Raw genomic sequence first — 25,844 nt, forward strand, 5'->3', positions numbered from 1 at the left:
GCACACACACACACCCCAGTGGATTTGAACAGAGGCAGCGGATTCCACAGAGAAGCCACAAGAGCTCTCTTTGTGTATGGAACTCTTGTGTTTGGAGAGGCTAAATGTTTTCCAAAATAGCCAAGCAAAAACACCGAGTGATATAATCAGCCAGCTTTTCTCAGGTCCCAGGAAAACAGAAACAATAAGTAGCTGTTATGGGATGGATTTAAGATTCACTTTATTTGACAGAGGGAGATCAATTCCACCCTCCAGTTCAATCCCACAATACCCACTATGGCCAGGACCAAAGCTGGGATCTGGCAACTCAGTCTTGGTCTCCATGTTGGTGCCAGGAGGCCAATTACTTCACTCAACACCTGGTGCTCCGCAAGTCAGAATTAGCAGGCTTCTAGAGTTACAAGTGGAAGTTTGGCATGGAACAAAGCTACTCTGATGCAACTGCTAGGTCAAAAGCCATCCTGATGGGTCCTTTTGATATGATAGGAAGAAAGGGTACAGGACTCATGATCTTGGAAGATATCCTACAGATCTGTGAGATCACATTGGCATGACCTCAAAGTAATGCTTGAATTTATGACAGCTCACAGGTGAATCATAGCAATTCCATTATCCTACCAGTATGACCCAAAGTATAGACAATGCATCAACCTCTATTTAGCCCTTCATTAAACTACACTCATATTTCAGTTTTCAGTTACACCAGAAGGAAAATAATATATAGGTTTCACTTGTTTTTTGGCTAGTATATAGCAAATTTTAAATCTTCTCTTTAATTACTTTAACTCCTAACTTTCTTTTCAGCCCCTGTCCTCAGTGTCCTAGTCCAGAGATTCATCATTCTGTGTTAGAGAGAAGGAAAGAGAAAATAGGTTTGGAAACAAGGTGTCTTGCAGAGAGACGATTTGCAAAATTCCTTTAGCTTTTGAATGAACTTGTACTGGTCAGCTCTCTGTGGCAGAGAAGATGCATTTTTTTCTCATGTAGCTTGTAGCTCTGCAGCTAAAGAAGAGTTTGCGACATAGGATGAGTAAAAGAGAAGCCTTCTTCTAGGACTGATGGAGGGATTGGGGAACTTTATAAGCAAATTGATGTGGGATGAAGAATCTATGAAGATTGGAGAGACACAACTTTTCAAGCTGTCTAGCACAAAAAGCTGGGACATGGATGCCTCAAAGTACAGTACATTTCTTGGTACTCTGACTTCCCATGGGATGTAGAATTTCAGATACTTCTGCAGACCATAAGTAAGATCCTGAAGACAGCTGAGTTGAAAGCCAGTGCACCTGCTCTTAAGCAGCAGCCAAAGTGACCTCAAAGCAAATGTTGGACACGTTCTTTCCAACCACACAGCCAAGTGCAAGGTTGAGTAGAGACTCTGGAAACTTGTAGCATCATGTGAATATAGGACATTTGGCATTAGCAAGGAGGCCTTCACGCTTGAGCAAGCTGAGAAACCAGATCAAGAGTTACATGGCTGCAAATTGCACAAAGTTGGTGGAAATAGGACATTTCCCTAGGTTCTGATTCTCCTTCTGGACCTTGGCACTGCATGATTCACCTCCCCTACTCCTTCCCAACTCACTGGAGGGTCATCAAGGATAAGATGGGAGTCCCAAAGCACAGAAATCCATGAGAACAGGTATTACCCAATGCACTCACACCTAATGTCATTCCTAAAATGAATAATTGGCAGTGCACATTATGCTCCAGTGAAATAAAATTCTTCAACAGTACAACCTACCCATAAGTGGAAAACAGTTTGATATAAGACTTCTGCCGGACTCTTCATGTCATCAAACAAGTTCCAAGTTTGGAAACAAAACTTGAACTGGGAACATTACCTAACAGTTCTGTATCTGAGATGAGACAGTACTGACTTTCCTTCTCATAGATAGGAGCTTCTGAGTTTAACCAAAACCCACCAAGTTTTATACAAACAGGATTATTGCCGGTTATTAGATGATTTAAACAATAAATATATCTTCTTTGTTCTGAGAGCCAGTTTCTGGTGAAGCCACGTTCTCAGCACGCAAAGTTTTAATTTTGCATTGGTATTGAAAAATTTGTCTTTACGCTATTTATATGCATTTCAAAAACTCAACATAGTACTCTAACTATGACATTAAGGCATTTCAAAATTTTCATTAAAAAATGAAGTCTTGGGGCTGGCACAGTGGCACAGCAGGTTAACGCCCTGGCCTGAAGCGCCGGCATCCTATATGGGCACCTGTTAGAGACCCAGATGCTCCACTTCTGATCCAGCTCTCTGCTATGGCCTGGGATAGCAGAAGAAGTTGGCTCAAGTCCTTGGGACCCTGCACCTGCATGGGAGACCTGGAGGAAGCTCCTGGCTCCTGGCTTCAGATTGGCGTAGCTCCTGCCATTGTGGCCAATTGGGGAGTGAACAGCGGATGGAAGACCTCTCTCTCTCTCTCTCTGCCTCTCCTCTCTCTGTGTAACTCTTCCAAATAAAATAAATAAATCTTTAAAAAATTTTAAAAATGAAGTATCTTAACATTTTGATACAAATTCTTTTTTGAAATTCAGTATAAGGAGAGTCTTCAAAGTTTCATGAAATTGTGTGTTTTAAAATTAAACTACATGGATTTCAAAATGGTTTTTGCAAGCAGAAATGATCTTTCAATTCTATTTTCTATGCAATTTTGAAGTTCCAGTGTATAAAAAAAAAGAAATATAATTTATAATACATACTTCATTGTGTAAATGCTTGAGCATGACATATTAGAACAGAAATTGGCAGACTAATACCAATTAGTCAAATATAACCCACAGCCTGCTTTTGTACTGCCCAAAAGTCAACAATAGCTTTAAATTATTTTTAAAAGGCAAAAAGAACGGCATTTGTGACAAAGAAAAGTTACATTAAATTCAAATTCCAATGTTCATAAGTAAACTCTTGTTGGCATATAGCCACACCCATTTCCTCACATACTGTTCATGGCTGGTTTCTCAGTCCAATTGCAAAGTGGAGTACCTACAACATAGACCATTTGATTCATAAATCCCAAAATATGTCATTCTATACTGAAATAATTTGTTAATTGCTAACTTACCCACATAATTTCAAAGGAAAAAAACAGTATAATCACTGTAATTCTTTAACTGTAATGCAAAGAAATGCAAACAACATAACTTGAATAAAACTATATATTTCAACACAAATACTTATAAAAATATTTACTTATTTCAAACACAGAGTTACACAGAGAGATGGACAGATGGAGGGAAGGAGGTATGAGAGAGGGAGGTGTGGAGAGAATGAGAGAATGAGAAAATGAATTTTCCATCTACCAGTTCACTACCTAGATGGCCACAATGGCCAGGCCAAAGCCAGGAGCTTCATCCAGGTTTCCTGTATGGGTGGCAGGGGCCCAAACACCTGGGTCATGTTTCACTGTTTTTCCTGGGCCATTAGCAGGGAGCTGGATTTGAAATCAAACAGCTGCAACGAGAACCAGCACCCATATGGGATGTCAGCATCACAGGTGGCGGCTTTATCTGCTATGTCATAATGCCAGCACCTCAACACATAAATACTTGAGACTTGATGTACTAGAATATACAATTAAGTTGGATACTTGATTGAAACAGATATAAGTTGTTTTGAAGATTATAGAATCCATGAGTGGTATTGTTCAAATAAGTCTGATTTTTGCCAAGATAGTGAGCAAACTTCCAAAGATGAGAAAACAATTAGCATTTTCTCTGAATTACACAGTATTTATGTTGAAGAACAAGGAATATTAAAACTTTGTAAGAGATGCTTTGTGTTGATATGCAAAATGAAATTTGAAGGCTCAGATAAAAGTTTTTCACTCTCTTGAATGTCTGTTAGCACATGGGATAATTTATTATTGTTTGGAACTGTTTAATGTATTACAGAGCATACAAAATCTATGCCTTCCTCTGACTGGTGCCAATTGCAAACTCTTTCACTATAACAATGTCAAGTGTCATCTCTCATTTTAAAACTATTCTTCCAGGAACTGTGATACCATGTAGATAGTTGCTGACCAAAAGGAATCACCAATAGCCCCATTTATGTGTATTAAATGAGAAAGAATGAAACATGACATTGAACACTAGTCAGATAATACTATTTACTCTGAACAGATATAAGATCCATCTGTTCCTATCTATCCAAATTGCTGAGTCTTGCTGGATAAATGTGTCATCTTGTTGCATACTTAAAAGCATTCTCCAGGTTTTCTTGACACTTGATAATATCCTTAAGATACTGTCATTTCTACAAAGGATAAAGTAGTGAGACAGTAGATGTTTTTCATAAAGATGGCCAAAAGGGAAAGCTAACTCAATAAAATGCTGAGTAAAATCACTAGGATTTTCAGACACACACACACACACACACACACAAACACGGAAGACCTACAAGTCTTACCAAAACATCCATTTAAGAAATTTTTTTTGTAAAGAAGGGAGGAAAAGAAAGCCCTGGATAATTGTTGCCACTGACAAGAGTTTTGTTAACAATCTTTCATCCAGAAAGTTGAAAAACATTTTGCTCTCTTTTCATTTCCAATCATCTCTTCTTCAGCTGTCTCATCCATCCAGAAGCAGAATTATGTAAGATTCTAGAAAATGATTAGACAATCAGGCCATCAGAACAAAGCCTATTGTAATGACAGAACTGCAGGTTCCTAATAACTTTCTGTGATATGTACTGTGAAGAACAAATTCACCCTCGAGAAATCAGTCAGCCCTGGTACAGCCCTTTGACATCTATCAATTATAAAATATGATAGATCCAGGTGAGGAAAATGAAATGAAGGTGTGCTGTGTAGTATGTTTTGGAATGCCCCTGGATGCTCTCAGTCTGACCTAGTTCTGTTTGACAATTGAGGAAGACAGGATGACACATTCCAAAGTACATCACCTGAAGTTCTGCTTCAGCACTCTAAGAGGCTCATCTAAGACACGGCACCCAGAGAAACACAGGATTCTGGTGTTAGCCCCTCCTGCCAAATTCTCAGCAGTCATCTTGTTGTTGCTTACATCTGATTTCCAATGAATGGGAAGCTGATTGGGAATTCCTCCAAGCATTCAGGTGAACAGAGAACAGCCTTAGCTGCCATGGATCTGAATTTCTTTACTTAACCTGCAACCAGCCCCTGGGAAAATTCCAGGTGTCTAATCAAAATAAAATTGTTTTGACAATAAAAGCTGTTATCACTGCCAGATGCAGTGATATACATAGTAAGAGAAAACATTTTATTTCCTTTTTTCATTGTGACATTTTTGAGAACCTGTGAGTTTCAAAAGAAATTTCACAGTCTCCGAGATGGAATAGGAGCCTGTTCTGTCCATTCCATCCATCGACCTGGTCTTGCAGAATCAAAGGATTTTGAAAGAAACATGAGTTCATTGCTCCAATTGCTTTTGTTGCAGGTGAGGAAATTAGGGCACAGAGAAAGGCTGTGACATATAAAAGTATGGGGGCTTAGAACAAGAGTCAGCCCATTTTCCTGTAAAGGGCTGTACAGTAAATATTTTAGGATTTGAGGAACACTGTCCCATGCCTCAACTTTGTCATTGTACTACAGAAGCAGCTATATGAGTACACAATACATTAATTAAATACGTGTGACTTATACATAAGAAAAAAATTTACACAGCAGTCTGAATTTGGCCTGCAGGAAATGGTTTTCTAACTCTTAGAGCTAAAAAAAGTCTTTGTTATCTAGTTCTGCTTCTTATTCAAATGTCTAGAAGTGAATTACTTTAAAGAAAAGGAATCTGAAGAATTTTAAAATGCATGGGTTTAATTATGGGAATATGGTATCTGAGTGACAGGCACTTCAGAAAGGATGCATAATAAAATTTTCCAATGTCATGAAATTCATCACTAGGCTACATAAAGTTCAATATGCCCTTCTTTGTATCCCATTCCCATTGGACTAAACCAAAACAGGAGGGCTCTTAGAGAAAAATCATCCACAAACTCAAGCTGGGTTTTCCCAACCACTCAAAAAACCAGATTATTTCCTCAACCACCCACTACCCTTTTAAAAAAGATTTTACTTACTTGAAGCCCAGCTACTTGGGCCATCTTCTGCTGCTTTCCCATGCACATTAGCAGGGGGATCTCAAGTGGGGCAGCCAGGTCTCGAACTAGTGCTCATATTAAATGTCAACATTGCAGACCACAGCTTATTAACCCAATGAGCCACATGTCCAGCCCATGAAACTCCCTTTTCTTCCCATAAATGCATAAAGTGTATTTCTGAATGACTTCTGGGAATATCACCAGTTTCCATAAACAAAGTGATTATATTTCCATACTTTAATTCTTTCACCTCATTGTGATATGAGCTTTTACAACTCTGTTGTACATCTATAAATAGTTTCAACTTACTACTTGTGAGATGGAGTAACTTAACTAGTTCAGGCTTAGAGAAAACACAACTGCAAAATCCCTCCGTGTGGAAATTATAGTGGTCCCTTGACCACACTCAAGAGCAGCACCTGAGGGTGTACAAGTGATGCAGAGAAGGAATGGTGCACAAGGGAACAGAGGAGCCCTCGCAAAAGGATCCAGTGGGGGGAAACCAGAGTGCCTAATAAAACTCTCCCACCCACCCAAAACACATTAAATCATAAGCATGCACTTTGCAAAAATGAGATTCTAAGCCCGAGGTCAGTACAGTTATACCTGTGCTTGGTGCTCCTAGCGAAGATGGAACTAAGCATATAATAACAGACGCAGTTATATCACATAGGCTGCTGTGGTTATTTGCTTTTAATGGGGGAAACAGCAGCCCTGAACAGTTGTTTCCCTAATCAACTGTTCTCTGCCCAAGGACCAAACCCGAGAAAGAACAAGCAGAGTTGGGCTGGAAGAACATCAGATGTTTGAAGACCAAAAGAAAAAAAAAAAAAGTCCTTCTAACACTGGATGCACCATAAACCCAAGACATCACTGTTTTTTAATGGCCAATTCTACCTCCTATGCAGGAAGTAGGAATGTCGAGAAGAGTATGCATCACCAGAGGAAATGTAAATGACTGCCTTGCAACACCACATGGCACCAATGGGCCGACAGGGAGGATGCCCTTCCTCAACTGCTTGACTTCTCCACCACCTGGTAGATCTGTCCCTCTTCTGTGCATCCTCACTCTTAGGTGTTATCTTACACTCCAGCCCTTAGACACTGCCCCACACTTGATCTATTTGCATGTAGTTCTTTCAAACTGAACTGGCACTTTCTTGAAGTCAGGGAATGAAGCTTATCTTACAATCCTATTATTGATGCAGAGCTTATTCTCTAATCGGTGTCCAAAGTTGGGTGAAGGCATGATAAATGTTGAAGTTATCCATTACGTAAAATTACTGTCCAGCTTGCACAATCTTGGGAGGTTTCAGTCCTCATCTAAAGTCTTGTGGATGTGATGCCTCTATTTGAGGGCAGTGAGAATGTGGACAAAAGTGTTTTCAGGTTGGTTGATGGGCCCTTGTTCACTTGACAGATGGAAGAGCACCAGGAGCTGACACCCCGCCTGGGGAAATCAAAGCCATAGCGAACAACTTTTACTTAGCTCCATGTGCTTCATTTAGGAGCAGAGAGGAGAAAATGCTGGATCTGAGACTATTTACATCTCTGTCATTCTTCACTTTTTCTGAGTTTGTGAGACAAGGATGAAACTCATCTCTTTTCACCCTATGTGACTCCCCCACTTACCATTTCAACTAGGCAGAACACTTAAAGGGTTGCACAGGCTAATGGGGTGACAAAGTGACTGTTTCCAGCAGAGAACACAGGTCTAACCAAAAATTGTCTTTGAACAATGGAATAGCACCAATCGAGCTGATGTAAAATTGTGCTTACACTGGCATATTAAGAAACTGAAAGCTCGGTAGTAGGCAGTCTGCCTTATTTTCATCTAAAAAGCTTAGCTGAAGTCAGTTTCAAAGGCAACTAGAACTGAGAATCAACGAGAGTCTTCGCCTTTTCCACCCCTCTGGAACTCCCTCTTTATCTACTTCTTCTGTACTTGTCTTAATTCACAAATCCTCACAAATCACGATTCCTTTCAAAAACCTCTTCTAATTATTCCAACTTTAATGCAGTCCTTCACATCCTTCAATTTCAACATCTTAGGGTCTCCCCCTCATTTTCACATTCATTGATTTGACATACATTTTTGAGTACCTGTGCTTGTCAGGCAGTATTTTGAGCATTGGAGACATCAAGAAATTTCCTGTTTTCTAAGAAACATTCTCTAAGAAGGAAGGAAGGAGGACAGAAAAAAGCAAAAAACTGAATTATAATATAGAGAGAATATTAAAGTATTCTGCAGTTCAATTATAGAGGATGAAGTAATAGAAAGTGACTGGAAAGATCCATTAGGTTGTGTGCCAATGATAGCCTTTTGAGGTTGTGACACTGTTTTAAATAAAAAATCTGGTATCATGAAGATCAGCAGCAATAGTGTTTAAAGACTAAGTAGGCAGGAAACAATCTGACTTTTTCAAAAAACATAAGCGTGGCAATTATGGGTGAGCATGGGTGATGCAGGGTTAGACACGATGATGCAGTCAATAGCCAGGAGTAAGACATCAGAGGCTCCCAAGAGGCTGGAACTGGTGACAAAACACTGCAGACAGACTGGTTCATGACCAGGATGAAGAAATATAAGGACCATATGTCAAGGGTAACTCACCCTTTTTGGCCTCAGTGACTAGATGTTCAAAGTTAAGATAACGAGGCAGACTCAAAGCAAGAGTAGCTTTGGGGCATAAAGTGAGATCAGCAGTTATTTGAGGTAGCTCATGAACAGTAACAGAGACATATCTGGTAGGGATATAAAAGGAGTCTGAGGAAAAGTCTAGATGAGACAGACTTTTATGGTTCTTTGACATAGAATAGATACTATTCAAAGGCTTGACTTAGAATAAGTCACTAAGACTACTATGAAAATATATACAGATGGGGCCGGTGCCACAGCTCAATAGGCTAATCCTCTGCCTGCAGCACTGGCACCCCAGGTTCTAGTCCCAGTCAGGGCACCAGATTCTGTCCTGGTTGCTCCTCTTCCAGTCCAGCTCTCTGCTGTGACCTGGGAGTGCAGTGGAGGATGGCCCAAGTGCTTGGGCCCTGCACCTGCATGGGAGACCAGGAGGAAGCACCTGGCTCCTGGCTTCAGATCAGTGTGGTGCGCCGGCCGCAGCGGCCACTGAGGGTTGAACTAACAGAAAAGGAAGACCCTTCTCTGTCTCTCTCACTGTCCACTCTGCCTGTCAAAAAACAAAAAACAAAAAATATATACAGATGGGTCAGTGCTGTGGCGCAGCGGGTAAAGCCACCACCTGCAGTGCCAGCATCACATATGGGAGATGGTTCTAGTCCTGACTGCTCCACTCTGATCCAGCTCTCTGCTGTGGCCTGGGAAAGCAGTGGAAGATGGCCCAAGTCCTTGGGCCCCTGCTCCCATGTGGAAGACCTGGAAGAAGCTCCTGGCTCCCGGCTTCAGATCAGCTCAGCTCTGGCCATTGCAGTTATTTGGAGAGTGAACCAGAGGATCGAAGATTGATTGATCAATCAATCGATCTCTCTCTCTCTGGCTCTACCTTTCTTTGTAACTGTTTCAAGTAAATAAAAATAAATTTTAAAAATATATAGGGGGCCGGCGCCGCGGCTCACTAGGCTAATCCTCCGCCTTGCGGCGCCGGCATACCGGGTTCTAGTCCCGGTCGGGGCGCCGGATTCTGTCCCGGTTGCCCCTCTTCCAGGCCAGCTCTCTGCTGTGGCCAGGGAGTGCAGTGGAGGATGGCCCAGATGCTTGGGCCCTGCACCCCATGGGAGACCAGGAAAAGCACCTGGCTCCTGGCTCCTGCCATCGGATTGGCGCGGTGCGCTGGTTGCAGCGCGCCTGCCGCGGCGGCCATTGGAGGGTGAACCAACGGCAAAGGAAGACCTTTCTCTCTGTCTCTCTCTCTCACTGTCCACTCTGCCTGTCAAAAAAAAAAAAATATATATATATATATATATAGGGATATATATTTAAAAATATATAGGGAAACCAAAAGTGATACAGAACAGAATTTCCACATGCTCAGTATTTACAATATTTAAGGATTGGATAGAGAACTGAGAGGGAGATACCAATAAGGATGGGGTGAGTGGCAGACAGTAGTATGACACCATTTATTCCCTCTATCTATATCCATATGTATACTTGATTTACAATAGTTTCATATTTATAGAAAAGTACAGTTTCCATATGCATTCCATATACAGGCTCCCCTGTTATTAACATACTATGTTAATATGGCACATTTGTCACAGTAAATGAACAGTATTGATACATTATTATTAACTAAAACCCACCTTGTTCAGATTTCCTGTGTGTTATTAACTGAATATTCATTTTCTGTTTCTGGATCCCTTTTGGAACCCACATTATGTTAAGTTGCTTTGTTTCCTTAGTCTCTTCTACAAAAATGTCTTCACACATTTTTGATTTGAATTTTCCCATTAGGTTATCTCTCTGACTAAATTAAAACTATCCCAAGAGTAAATGCTCTGGCTCCTCTACTATCATGCAACACAATGCGCAGGTCTACCACTACAATGCTTAACAAATATTTGCTTAATAAATCTAGGAAAGAGGAAGAGGTGTGTAAAGCTCCATTTGGAAATGCTTTTCACAAGCATTTCCTCTAAGGAACACTCATTCCTTCAAACTACTCTCCACATTTTCCCTGAAATAAATTTAATGGTAATTGGTCCTTAGAAAATTTAAGAACATTGTAACCCAAATGATAATAGTGGAATGCAAAACAGGGACAGAAAGATGATCTCTAATCTGTGTAATCACGAGAGACAGTAATTGTTTCTGCTCCTTTCACCAAACATTACTTCTTGCATTGTTTCCTCATTCTCCCTTTTCGTATGCATATGCTATAATTTATCAATTATCCCCTTCCCGTGGCCATTCAATTGTCTGAAAACTGCAATCAACGTATTGCAGCACTTCCCTTGATCCCCTCTCCCCCTTACAGGGCCATTCTTCTCATAGTAGGCTAAAATCAGCATTGAGGGGCTAAGTGTGCATATTAAGTTATTTCATAAAAGGGTTGTAACAATTTGCATTGCCACAGTAATATTGGTGAGTATTTCTGAAAGAAAAATATTTGGGATACTCTCAAGACAATAATGATAGAATAATGTTAATTTAAAAACAATTTGGATTTCTGACAAGTAGGCAACTAATCAAGAAGTATCACTTCTCTAATGAATGATTCTCTTCTGTCACAAATTCACAAGATAAACATTTTGTCTAAGGACACATTTCCTGATCATTTTTTTCCCTACTATTTATCATCTGAATCAAGTATACTTCAATTTGGTAGTAGAGTCAATTACACTTTTTTTTTTTTTGACAGGCAGAGTTAGTGTGAGAGAGAGAGAGAGAGAGAGAGAGAGAGAAAGGTCTTCCTTTTTTCAGTTGGTTCACCCCCCAAGTTGCCACTACAGCTGCTGCGTTGTGGCCAGTGCGCTGATCCGAAGCCAGGAGTCAGGTGCTTCCTTCTGGTTTCCCATGCAGGTGTAGGGCCCAAGGACTTGGGCCATCCTCCACTGCACTCCTGGGCCACAGCAGAGAGCTGGCCTGAAAGAGGAGCAACCGGAACAGAATCTGGCGCTCCAACTGGGACTAGAACCCAGGGTGCCACACCGCAGGTGGAGGATGAGCCTAGTGAGCTGCTGCGCCGGCCTGAGTCAATTCACACTTGAGCAGCTGGATGAAACTTCAGACCCCGCAGTTCAAGTCCATGCCCAGGTTCACTCAGCCTCCCATTCATCACAGCATTAACAAAGTGTGTGTGTATGTGGTATTCACAACAGTAAATGGGTACTGATATAACAAATCAATTCTTAAACTACAAGTGGAATGAAAGTATTAATAATCCTCCAAATCAATTTGTTAGTCAATTGTGGAATTACTCTCTTCTCACATGAACCTTTTGATCACAGCTCATAGCTTTCAATGAGGATAAAATAAACTTGTATCTCTTAAGCTTGAATTCAAGAGAGCTAAATTAAGTTAAAACAAATGAATCACACAGAATTTTTAGGCTATTTTGAGGATAAGTGTGAAATAATGGAAAATAGATGACAACCTGGAGTTAAATCCTATGTTTCCTGCTAGCTGTGTCACTTTGGGTAAACTACTTGTCTTTTCAAAGTTTTGTTAAAACAGGCCGGCACTGCGGCTCACTTTGGGTAATCCTCCGCCTGTGGTGCCAGCACCCCAGGTTCTAGTACCAGTTGGGGCGCCAGATTCTGTTCTGGTTGCTCCTCTTCCGGTCCAGCTCTCTGCTGTAGCCCGGGAGGGCAGTGGAGGATGGCCCAAGTGCTTGGGCCCTGCACCCGCATGGGAGACCAGGAGGAAGCACCTGGCTCCTGGCTTCGGATCGGCGCAGCGCGCCAGCCGTAGCAACCATTTTGGGGGTGAACCAACAGAAAAGGAAGACCTCTCTCTCTGTATCTCTCTAACTCTGCCTGTCACACACACACACAAAAAAAAATAAATAAAAAAGTTCTGTTAAAACAGACTAAACAACAATGGAACACAGAACACCAGAATGTCCTTATCTGAAAATTGTAAATAAATGCCTTCAGCACTGTCAAAAGTGTTATATATAAAAAAAAACTATTGGATTTAAGACAGTAGTCTTTGCTCAATAAATGGTACCCATTACCTCCATGACTTCCATTACTTCATGTTAACAGTGCTGGTATTCAAAGAGCGGTAGTACAGCCAGAGGTAGAAAAACAATCTGGCCAAAAGCCAACAAGTAGAAAATCACTCTGATCAAGAAACCAAAAGCCAAGGCAAAATTTTACTTAAATCTCCTTGGAATTAAAAACAATAAATTAAAGTCATGTTCCAAAGAAGCATGGATCTGCACACCCCATCCCATTAATTCTGAGCCAATTCATGGAAGGAGAAAGACAGCCCTGGCTGCCAAGGGAGAATTTAGGAGCCAGTGAGCACACTCACGACATTTATGAGTCAAACCCCAGTCACCAAAAAAACTGGGGGAACAGAACATGAGATTGAAGCAGGAAAACAACTGATTCAGGGAAGTCATATGGGGGAGTTGTGCTCTCTGCTGGGATAAAGCCCAGCAAAACCCAATGCCCAAGGGGAAAGCAGACAAAATGATCTACAGAATCAATTAGCCATGGTGGGACACAGGGTCACATGCAAACTTTGGGAAGAGGTGCTAGGATAGTTGTATTTATTTACTTACTTTCATATAACATAAGGTCAACATCCTTTAGACCTTTACTATGATTCTGATCCTCATGGTATTTTCTGAGCAGGCACTATATGACAGGTGTGGCCATATACCAGCAAGTGGAGGAATCATTAATTATAAGCATATCTGGGCTCTCCAGAAAAGCCAAACAAAACTCCATTATACAAATAATCAACACAAAAGTAAAATTTAGAACTTGAATTACGTTGATAGTTTGAGAAGACTTGAGCATTCTCCCTATCCCAAGTTCTTACTTCAATGATTAATGACCCACACACTTAGACTCCTTATCGTGATTTTTCATTCCAGTTCCACCAACTTTTTCCAGCAACTCTCTAAGGTATTACTATTCTGTAGAACTAAATGACCACACTGTCTTTTTTACCCATGGCAAAGACAGGCCTGCTAATCTCCAGTATCCATTTTCCTCCTCTTCTTTAAGAGAAATCCCAGTGTTAGTAAAACACATAGCTTCTCAGAATCCCGGCCTCCTTTGCAGCCAGATGTGTACAAGTGACCAAGTTCTGGCCAATGAAGCATTAAGGAAACATGTAAGACTTCCAGGAAGTGTCAACGGTAGCAGCTAATTGGAACGTGAATATGAAGGTCAGCCTTCCTGAACCATGAAGCAAAAGTCTTATTTTCAGCAAAATGATAGAGGATGCTGGGATCCCTATACTGCCTTCATTAAAAGAAATCAACTACCATCTTATCTAGAACTGCCTACCACTCACAACGAAAGCTAATCCTGATACGGTCACCCCAACAGTCAGGATTCAGACACTGATTCTACTTCTACTGTAACTCCAACTCTTTCTTTTTCGCACAATTTTATGGCTTAGATGAAGATGCTGGACAACGCCCCTATCTATGGTCAACTACCTAATAACTAGAATCCTTGCCCAGGGTCCCTGCTGTTCTCTTGCTCCCACTATGGCTTCTTCTACTAAAGCAACATTCTGCTCGTGTCTTCTATTATTCCTTCAGAATTATTTATGACATCCCAAATATGAACAAAGTAAAATCTGATCTCACTTAGCATCATTCAAGGCTCTGCACAGTAACCCTTCAATGCTTCCCTGCTGCTTGCTCTGTAAGGTACAAATTCCCTAATGAGGCATTCAATAACCTATTAGTATGGGTAACTGACCTGTTTTTCAGTACAGTCTGGTCTCCTTTGGACAGAGTTTCTGATGGAACAAGGACATAAGCCTCAACCATTTTAGGTTCTTGTTACCCCTGCCTTCTTTCAAGAGACCAGTTCAGTCTCACAGCCTAATCTCCACCCCACCCCCTGCATTCTTTACCAGGTTTGGAAGCCAGTGGGCCAAACTTGAAGCAGTTGTATGGGGAAGCTCACCTCCACCTACTGCCCCCTACCCCCACCCCTAGCCCACCTAAGATATAAAAAAGCCCAGTCCCTGGGGTCTGGCCCTTTGCCACGTGTTTGGTCTGTGTGTACACTGGTAGTTTGTTGACCTCTGCAAGGTTATTTTCTTTGAATAAATTTGGTCTGGCTGTGAGTTTGTATTCTGTCTCCTCTCTGTTCTGCATCCTTCTTACATTTAGTGCCCTGTGTGAGGAGCCACTAATCTGTACTCTTTTTTCTTACAATTTGTGTTATCACATTTATTATATACTTATACTTTATCGTGCATGCTATTTTCTTAAATTAGCTCTTCATGTGTTTGTCTTCCTGCCAGAAAAGGAACCCAAATAGGTTTGAACTGAAGTAAATGTAGACATTTGCTTCTCACCGACTGTCTCAGTCAGGCTGAACTATATGCTTTTGTTTGTGTTCCAGCTGCTCATGCTATTGATCTTTCCTAGAACATTTTAAGTGTGTATCCAAAGTAAAGCGAAGTATCGGCTCAAAGGCCACTTTTTGAAATCTGTGATCCCTCAAGCTAAGAGAATGCACAATCATCTCTGAAGTTTCTCACCATTTTATATACAATGAATTAATTTCAATTCAATATAATATAAACCAATGCAGAAAATACTTACAACATACTCATTAAACATGAATACTTATTCTGGATCTCTGTCTTATACAGGTTCATAGCTTAATGAGGCAGACAAGGATGTCTTTTATATATTTGAAGATAATTTTATAAAATATATAAATTAAAATAATGCTAGTGCTGATTATTCTACTTACTTATTATAATGAGAAAACTCTAAAATCTCAATGCCTTAATACAAGTTTTATTTTCTTGCTCACACATGTACAATCCCTAACCAGTCTTCCTGATTGGCATGCACCTCTCCAATTTAGGGCCCGGGTTCCTTCCATATTACGGTTCTATTACCTGCAAGGTATGGGTTCCAAAGCCAACATGTAGTATACCTTGAAGCAGATTTAGGATGAGGATAGAGGACTTCTCATAAGTTATTTTCATAGAATACATGAATAGTATTTTTTTTTGACAGGCAGAGTGGACAGTGAGAGAGAGAGACAGAGAGAAAGGTCTTCCTTCTGTTGGCTCACCCCCAAAATGGTTGCTATGGCTGGCGCGCTGTGCCGATCCGAAGCCAGGAGCCAGGTGCTTCCTCCTGGTCTCCCATGCAGGTGCAGGGCCCAAGCACTTAGGCCATCCTCCACTGCACTCCCGGGCCACAGCAGAGAGCTGGACTGGAAGAGGAGCAACCGGGACAGAATCCAGCGCCCCAACCGGGACTAGAACCTGGGGTCCTGGTGCCACAGGCGGAGGATTAGCCAAGTGAGCTGCGGTGCAGACCATGAATAGTATTATTAGAAGGTTAGAAATAACACCTATTATTATTGTTCACATTTAACCAAATCAAACTTAGGTTCATGAATTTGCCTTAATGTAAAGAAAGCCAGGGAAATGTCCAGCTATGGACTACATAATGGTGTCTGACTGGAGAGAAATCATGTAAGTCTTAAAGAATACCTCATCTTCCACAATGATACAGAAAAGAACTTTAAGGCTTTCCATTCCCTTAAGATAGATGAAGAGGAATAAATATCTTTTGGATAAAGAGTGACTAAACTTGTAATTTGCCTAACAGTCTCAATTTATACTTGTCCCAATATAATTATAAATAGGGTCCTTTTTACTCTCAAAAGGTGCCCCAATTTAGATGATAAATTACATATTTTCTGCAAGTAGGCGGTCTTTGTCATGCATGGCTGTAGCCATTTTGAAGATTCAGCAGGAGTAACTAGATTCATTTCAAGTCATTCACACATGGAGCCTTATTTTGTCTTGTATGCTTGCTGCTGAAATGACCAAGAGCACGCACTGTGTTTCTCTCCTTCTGCATCCTTTCTCCTGTATTCCTTATCACTATTCGCCAACTCATAAATCAATCAATAAAACCAATTCAACTAGAAACAGAAAGGACACAGTTGCTAGATATCTGATGACCTAGATCCTTTCCTTTGTATTTAAATGTTGGAGGAAAAGAGGCACATAACAAGGGAATCATCTTTATAAAGGTAGTAATGGCGCTGCATTGGGAAGTGGGGTGGGGAGGGCCCCTTCTCTAATTTTTCTCCATCAGTAAATATTCAACACAACCCCTATGCTTTCATAAACTCCTTCAAAAGTGAGGGCTGTGGGATTGAGAGAATGAGTTGCATTACAAGATACTGATGATATTGAATTAGCAATTCAATATAGAAATCATTCAATTATATTTCATTATCTTCTAAATATGGGCCAGCATGCTCAGGAAGACAATATGGCCTAGTGTTACAGATGTGGAAGGGAGTTTGGAAATCCTGTTTTATGTCACCTGGGGAAACAGAAGGATGAAAGATTTCAGAAGAGTTAAGTGCAGAAGTCAACAGTGTGTGACTCTTCTTGTGACCAAACTGCTGCTCTAACAGCTACTTAAAAAGGGTTCTAAATAAGTGCTGTTAAAGTAAGATCAATTGTCAGAACATTTGGCTACAGTTATTCTAGGTAGTTCAGTTGTCAGCAAAGTCCAAAGTTTGCTAATAGCATGGGCACTAATTCCATCAAAGAGATCTGTAAAAACTAGATTTTGTCTTGAAGGCATACTGAAAAGAGATAGAACAGGATGTACGCTGTCGAGGAAAATGGAGAGATGAACAGGGTTTGGCCAATCCCAGAGTTCTAAGTTAGAGAAAGCCCCTTTTGTTTTTCCAAAATCCGTCTCCAAATTTTTTCATGCACTCTCAGAGTTCATTCCCTGGCAAATTATGGATAGAATATTACCGTGAATAGAAGGAACCAAGAACTAATGGAGTCTGTTTTCTCTGAGTCTCCATCCAATAGTTAACCTCTAATGGAACAAAGACAAATGTACTTTAACCATTTTTTTCCTCAAACAATAACTCTCCTCAAATTTATGGGAATGCCATTATAACATTATTTCTGTTATAAATGTCGTATGTAGGAATATGGATTACAAAACCAAGACATGCAAAGACAGGAAAGATTCTTACACACAAGTACTATTTTATCACAGAAGTGAAGCATACACTATTCCCGAGAGCCACTGTCTCTTCAACTTAGAAAAAAAAAAAAGAAAAAAGGCACAAAAGTGGAAAAATACACTAAGTATTCTACAGAGTTCAGTCAATAAAGTGCTTTCATCATCCTGGCCATATTTCCCTCAATCATATTGTGTTTGGACAGCAAGCAAATGCTCTTTCATCATTAGGTTAACACTCTGCAGTTCTACAAATCTGCTTCCTGTGGAACATCCAAGGCCATGCAATTGTGATTTTCAAAAGGTAGGCAAGAGTGGGCACGGAAAACATTCTGTGCACTGCTGATGCCAAATGTTGTGCTCCGATTTTCAAGGTCAAGAGATATGATTGGAAGATTGAAGAAGTTCGTTTGAAATATATCAATTTGACCTAACTGAATTTTTGTGTCGCAATTGTACTATGGTGTTAAATGGAATGGACTTGGCAAGTGTATGATATGTGTGGGGCGATCACAGGGACAGGGTGGCTGTGAGTTGTATTCAAAGATGGCTCTCTTTTAAAAGATTTTATTTACTTAAGAGACAGGGTTATAGAGAGAAAGGTCTTCCATCTGCTGGCTCATTCCACAGATGGCCACAATAGCCAGAGCTGAGCCAATCCAAAGTCATGAACCAGGAGCTTCTTCAGGGTCTCCCACATGGGTGCAGGGGCCCAAACACCTGGGCCATCTTCTACTGCTCTCCCAGGCCACAGCAGAGAGCTGTATCAGAACAGGAGCAGCAGAGACATGAACCAGCACCCATATGGGATGCTGACACCTCAGGTAGAGGCTTAGCTGACTATGCCACAGAGCTGGACCCTTTAAAGAAGCTCTTAGCATTCAAGAGTCACACAAGAGAACAAACACTGATAGCATAAATTTAAACAGTTTTATGGGGATGCTATTGTATCATAGCAGATAAAGCCACCACCTGTGACACCAGCATGTCTTTTGGGTGCAGGTTTATGAATTGGCTGTTACATTTCTGATACAGCTCTCTGCTACTGGCCTGGAAAAACAGTGGAAGATGGTTCAAGTACTTGAGCCTCTACTACCCATGTAGGAGACTTGATGAAGCTCCTGGTTTTTGCCTGGTCCCACCCCTGCTGTTGAGGCCATTTGGGGAGTAACCTGCCAATGAGATCTCTCTCCCTCTGAAACTATGGCTTTCAAATGAACAAATAAATCTTCAAAAATAAAGTTTTTACAAGGTGGCACTTTCCTAAACTCCTTACATAAACTGACTCATTAAACTCATGTCAGCCCTCTTCATGTCATTCTAATCACCTTCATGTTATAGGTGAGGAAACCAAGCATGTTAAGAGAAGGTAGCTAATTGTGTCACAATCTTGCACACAGTAAGTAGTGGAGCTGACACTGCACTTAAGTATACTGACATTCTCAAATTTGTGCCTTTGAGGCCACTGTGCCTATTTCCTCCCAAGACTCAGAGAACAAATCCAAGGATCTTCTTTAATAGCTATAGTTTTAAAAAATTAAATCTAAGGCCGGTGCTGTGGCGTGGGGAAAACCTCCATATGTGGTGCTGGTATCCCATATGAGCACCAGTTCATGTCCCAGCTGCTCCTCTTCCGATCCAGATCCAGCTCTCTACTGTGGCCTGGGAAAGCAGTAGAAGATGGCCCAAGTGCTTGGGCCCCTGCACTCTCGTGGAAGACCCAGAAGCAGCTCCTGGCTTCAGATAGGTGCATGTGGTGGAATGAAAAGGCCGTGCCAAGATGGCGCTGGCAAGCGAGTCTCAGTTACTCAGGAAATGGCTTCAGAACCCACCTGGCAAAGAAGCCTGCCTGGCAACAGGCAGTGATTGGTTATGGCATAAACTGCCCCTTGACCAGATTGGCTGCCTCAGCTATATAAGCTGTTATACCAACTGAAATAAATTTGTTTGCAAGGTGCTCGTCTCTAGCCCACTTTCACCTGACTCCCGGTGTCTGTTTCCTAACTCCACGCCTCTTGGCCTCACTGTGCCTCTCCTCTCAGAACTAATCAACCTCAATAGGTGCAGCTCAGGCTGTTGTGGTCCTCTGGGGAGTGAACCAGAGGATGGAGGACCTCTTTTTGTCTCTGCCTCTGCCTCTCTGTAACTCTGCCTTTCAAATAAATAAGTACTTTTTTTAAAAAAAGTGAGAATGAATAGTTCCGAAATGCACAGTGATGGGTAACATAAAATAAAAATTTAATAGTGGGTTTGGAATTGATACATAGTGGGTTAAGCCACCACCTGTGATGCAAGCATCCCATGTGGTCCCAGGTTCCAGTCTGAACCAGCTCCCTGCTAATGCACCTGGGAAAGAAGTCATAAGTGCTTGGGCCCTGCACCCATGTCATGAACCCAGAAGAAGCTCCTGGCTTCAGATCTGCCCAGCTCCTGCCACTGTGGCTATTTGGAGAGTGAATCAGCAGATGGAAGACCTTTCTTACTCTATTTCCCTCTCTCTGTAACTCTACCTCTCAAAGAAAGGAATAAAATCTTAAAAATTCATCAAATCCTGGAGGATAAGACAGAACTCAAAATAGCAATAGAGATAAGATGTCACCAAGACCAGAGAAATAGAATTAAGACAAAAATGGGCAGGGACAGGTGGGAAGCAAGAAGATTCTAGAAAATGACTGGGTTTGTGATTGAACATTCTTAGTAGAAAGGCATCAGTTCAGACATTCACAGGAAACACTAAATCATTCCACCACGCGCACACATAGTACCCACCCTCCGCCAGATTATTTGCCATAACTATGTAGACTACTAGACATTCTTGTGAATCAAGCTTTACTGCAATGTGGCTAGTTCCCTGGGATGTACTTTAGAAATCGAATTACTTGGGCCAAAGCTGGGATATAGTTTATATCAATGGGAAGTCCCATTCTCATCAGAAATACAAGAATGATTCAAACAAATAAAAGCCACCAATTATCAGTTCACTTTTAAAGGCCAGACACCCATCTAGGCTTTTCAAATTGACCACTGCATTCAATCAAAACTAATCTATGAAAACAGGAAATGTGGAGATGAACATTAAAAATCTATGTAACTTTTCTAAGGTCACTAGGCAGCAGATGTGGGACATATTAGGGTTTGTTCAATGCTAAAACTCATGGGCTTTCCTATCTCTATTGTCTGCAAACTCTAAACAAGGTAATGGGGGAGATGGGAATAATAGACAAAAATATTTTAAAAAGTAAAGAGTACAAACATCAGTATTTGTAGATTAACTTTTCAAACAAGCACATGACTTCCAAATAAGCTAATAAAAAACAAAACACAAAAAATTAAGAACTTTACCCAGGAAATTCAGGAATGGAGAAACACGGAGAGTAAGAAAGAAAATGATGGGGGAGGGTAAAAGAACAAGAAAGTCATAGATAGAAATCAAGATAATCAATATGGAAACAGCTCAATTGTCCACACAAATGCTCCATAGTAGTTAAAATAAGTGAATTAAGCCTGTAAGTATCAAGATAGACTAAAATTATATTAAGTGAAAAAGCAATTTGTAAAGTACTACAATATGCAATATGAAATTCAACTACAGTATATAATCACTCATATTTGATATTGTATACTCATTTTAAAATTACAAAACTATATTTTATGCATCTATGCACATGTAGTAGAGTTACAAGACTTAAAACGCTTCCAATGTTTATATGGGACAGTAAACAAGTAAAACTTTTAGAAAAAAATTCTAGGAGGTTCCAAGATGGCCAAATAGCAACAGGATGGTAGGAATCAATTGGCAAAATTAATATTTAAAAAGGGGAGAAAACACACTCCTGATATAAAGCCATGGGAAATCCACAGCAGGAAATCCAGCAAGAACAACAGAGATGGTCCATGTCCATTCCAAAAGAGCAAGTAAAACGAACAAAAACAGCAGAGGCTTGCTCCCAAGGAGAAGAGCACCAGGCCGGCAAACCAGGTGAGAGGGGAATCCGTGGGTCCATGGAGCTGCAGATAGCAGGAGGGAGAGCTTGGCAAACTGATTTTGAAGTTCCATGCTGGGGGGTGGGGGTGGGGGGATAAATGAACAAATAGGGAGGTAGAATACCTCCATTCCCCTCTCCTCACCCTGCAGGGACTTGCAGCCAGCTGGGAGAAGCCATTTTGTTCCTTTATTTTTGAATGCAGGCAGGCTGCCTCCCATGGACACATCCACCAATAGCAGGGGTTGTCTCACACTCCCACCCAAAAACAAGGGCCACAACAGTTAAGAATTCCTTCCCCTACTACAGAAGCTGTACAGCTAGGGGAAGCTCTGGCTCTCAGAACCTCGTACCCACCCACCACCATTGAGAAGTGAGGCAGGCTCCAGTAGGCGGGGGCTCCACACACCCGCACAGGACCCAGGGACCTATAGTAGCTCATAAAAGAGGGAATTGTGATCACAGGAAAGAATCCAAAGATCACAGGTACATTTCATTAAAGCAGTGTGAACTAGTGCCGAACACACCAGGGACTAACACCGGGCATCCTGCAGCTGTGAGAAGGGCAGGTCACACCAATAGAGGTAAACACCTTCCTCCATCCATATAACCAGAGAACAACAAAGCCCCACGGGGGCCTGACCTCAGACACTTGCTCCATCCTGTAATACTGAACAGAGCTCCCAGGCCACGTCCAGCACACACCTATTGGCACTCAAAGTATAGGCATCCCACTAATCCAAAAAGACACAAACCAAAGCTAAAAGCAACCAGCCAAAATAAATAAAAAACAACTACACAAATGCCATAAAACAAAGGAAGAAACTTAAGAATGAGGAAGACACTAGGAACCCAAAGGAACACTGCTACAAACACTTCAATAGTAGAAGGTAAAGATGAAGAGATTGAACATATGCCAGAAACAGAATTCAGAAAATTAATTATCAGATTACTTAGAAGCAATCAGAAGCAAATTCATGAACTAAATGAAAATTTTTCACATGGAATTGAGATATTAAGGAAAAATCAGAATGAAATAGGTCCTAGGAGTTCCTGAAGGTGTGGAAAGAGAAAGGATTAGAAGGCCTTTAATAAAAAAAGAAAAAATTCCCCAATTTGGAGAAAGGCCATCCAAGTACAGGAAGTACACAGAACTCCCAAGAGACACAACCAGAAAAGATCTTCACAACACAATGTAGCAAACTCTCCACAGTAAAACAGAGAAAAGATTCTAAAATGTACATGAGAGGAACACCAGATCACAATCAGAGGAACTCCAATTAGACTCAGCATACTTCTCATCAGAAACTCAACTGGCAAAGAGAATGGTGAGATATATTTCAAGTCTTGAGAAAAAAACTGTCACCCCAGAATACTGTACCCTGCAAATCTCTCATTTATGAATGAAGGTGAAATAGCAATCTTCCATAACAAACAGAAATTGAAGAATGTGTAACTACCTGTCCAGTCCTATAAAAGATGCTCAAGGATATGCAACACACAGAAACACAGAAAAAGGGCTGGTGCTGTGGTATAGCAAGTAAGTCACTGCCTGCAGTGCCAGCATCCCATATGGGTGCTGGTTTGTATCCTGGCTACTCCACTTCCAATCTATCTCTTGGATATGGCCTGGGAAAGCAGAAGATGGCCTGAGTCCTTGGGTTCCAGTACCCACATGGGAGACCCAGAAGAAGCGCCTGGCTCCTGTCTTCAGATTGGTGTAGCTCCAGCCATTGTGGCCAATTTGCGAGTGAACCAGCAGATGAAGGCGCTCTCGCTCGCTTGCTCACTCTCTCTCTCCCTGCCTCTCTCTGTGTAACTCTGACTTTCAAATAAATAAATAAATTTTTTAAAAAAAGAGATTTTCTTTAGAGTAGGAATTATCATTAAAAGAAAGAAAAAGAAAAAGAGCCAATGAGTGGAATAATAAGGATTAAAAAAAATAAAAGGAAACACAAAAACAAGAACATCACTATGAAAAAAGGTGAAGACAGAAAATCGCCCAGGAAAAATACAAAGAGAACCCAAAGTAAAAAATTAGGACTATTAATGGAAATATGCAAGGGCATATTTACTTAACAATAGTCACCCTGAATGTGAATGGCCTCAACTCTCCTGTTAAAAAGACACAGATTGGTTGAATGGATTAAAAAACAAAACATCTATCTGCTGCCTACAAGAAACACATATCACCAACAAAGATTCATGCAGACTGAAAGGATGGAAAATGATACTCTATGCCAATAGAAACCAAAAAAGAGCAGGTGTAGCCATCATAATCAGACAAAATAGACCTTAACACAAAAATCATTAAAAGAGACAAAGAAGAGCACTATGTAAGATATAAGTTCAACAGGAAGATGTGACTATTATAAAATTTTTTAAGATTTATTTATTTGAAAGGCAGAGCTACAGTGAGGCAGAAGCAGAGAGAGAGGGAGGGAGGGAGGGAGGGAGGGAGGGAGGGAGAGAAGAACCATCCACTGGTTCACTGACAAGATGGCCACAATGGCCAGAGCTAGGCAATCCAAAGCCAGGTGCCGGGACCTTCTTCTGTGTCTCCCACGTGAATGCAGGCACCCAAGGACTCAAGCCACTTTCTACTGCTTTCCCAGGCCATAGCAGAGAGCTGGATAGGAAGTGAAGCAGCTGGGACTTGAACCAACACCCATATGGGATGCTGATACTGCAGGCATCAGCTTTACCCACTAGGTCACAGCACTGGCCCCAACTATTATAAATTTATATGCACCTAATTATAGGGCACCTGGCTATTTAAAAAATGTCAATGGATTTAAAGGAAGACATAGGTTCCAATACAATATAAAGTGGGACTTCAAATACTCCACATTCAGCAAGGGACAGATCAACCAGACAGAAAATCAGCAAGAAACAGAGTTAATCAATACCATAGATCAAATGGATGTAGCAGATAACCATGGAGCCTTCCACATTACAACCACAAACGACACATTTTTTTTTTCTCCAATGCATAGAACTTTCTCTAGGATTGACGATATGCTCGGACATAAAGTCTCAACAAATTTAAAAGAATCAAAATCATACCACGTATCTTCTCAGATCATAATGCAATGAAGCTGGAAATCAACAACTCAAGAATCTTTACATCATATGCAAACACATGTAGAATGAACACCATGTTTCTTAATTAACAGTGGGTCACAGAAGAAATCAAAATAGAAATTAAAAAATTCTCAAAACAAATGAAGATGACAATACAACATACCAAAATTTGTGGCATACAGCAAAAACAGTATTAAGAGGGAAGTTTACAGCAATTGGTGCCAACATCAGAAAACCATATGATTATCTCAATAGATGCACAGAAAGCATTGGACAAAATACAACACCCTTTCATGATGAAAACTCTAAGCAAATGGAGTGTAGAAGGAACATTCCTCAATACAATCAAGGAAATTTATGACAAACCCATGGCCAGCATCCTATTGAATGGGGAAAAGTTGGAAGCATTTACACTGAGATCTGGTACCAGACAGGGATGCCCACTCTCAAAACTGCTATTCAGTATAGTCCTGGAAGTTTTAGCCAGAGCCATTAGGCAAGAAAAAGAAATTAAAGGGATACAAATTGGGAAGGAAGAACTCAAACTATCCCTCTTTGCAGACAATATGATTCTTTACTTAGGGGACCCAAAGAACTCTACTAAGAGACTATTGGAACTCATAGAAGATTTTGGCAAAGTAGCAGGATATAAAATCAATGCACAAAATTCAACAGCCTTTGTATACACAGGCAATACCACGGCTGAGAAAGAACTGCGAAGATCAATCCCATTCACAATAGCTACAAAAACAATCAAATACCTTGGAATAAACTTAACCAAAGACGTTAAAAATCTCTACGATGAAAATTACAAAACCTTAAAGAAAGAAATAGAAGAGGATACCAAAAAATGGAAAAATCTACCATGCTCATGGATTGGAAGAATCAACATCATCAAAATGTCCATTCTCCCAAAAGCAATTTATAGACTCAATGCAATACCAATCAAAATGCCAAAGACATTCTTCTCAGATCTGGAAAAAAAAATGGTGCTGAAATTCATATGGAGACACAGGAGACCTCGAATAGCTAAAGCAATAT

The 25,844-nt window shown here is 40.8% G+C and overlaps 1 protein-coding gene across 5 annotated transcripts in view; it reads right to left on the minus strand.

Moving 5' to 3' along the window:
- CA10 (carbonic anhydrase 10 (inactive)) overlaps positions 1 to 25,844 on the minus strand; it is a 574,039-nt gene that overhangs the window by 463,471 nt on the left and 84,724 nt on the right. The window contains exon 2 of one of the 5 annotated variants that reach the window (XM_089318010.1): positions 15,800 to 16,036. The exons of the other annotated variants lie outside the window; for them this stretch is intronic. Coding sequence (XP_089174136.1) covers positions 15,800 to 16,036 — 237 coding nt within the window. The remainder of the gene's footprint in view (positions 1 to 15,799; positions 16,037 to 25,844) is intronic. 5 annotated transcript variants of the gene reach the window in all.

The sequence above is a fragment of the Oryctolagus cuniculus genome, chromosome 17, assembly GCF_051225735.1.
Source record: "Oryctolagus cuniculus isolate XC-2025 breed Fujian yellow rabbit chromosome 17, ASM5122573v1, whole genome shotgun sequence".
Lineage (NCBI taxonomy): Eukaryota > Metazoa > Chordata > Mammalia > Lagomorpha > Leporidae > Oryctolagus > Oryctolagus cuniculus.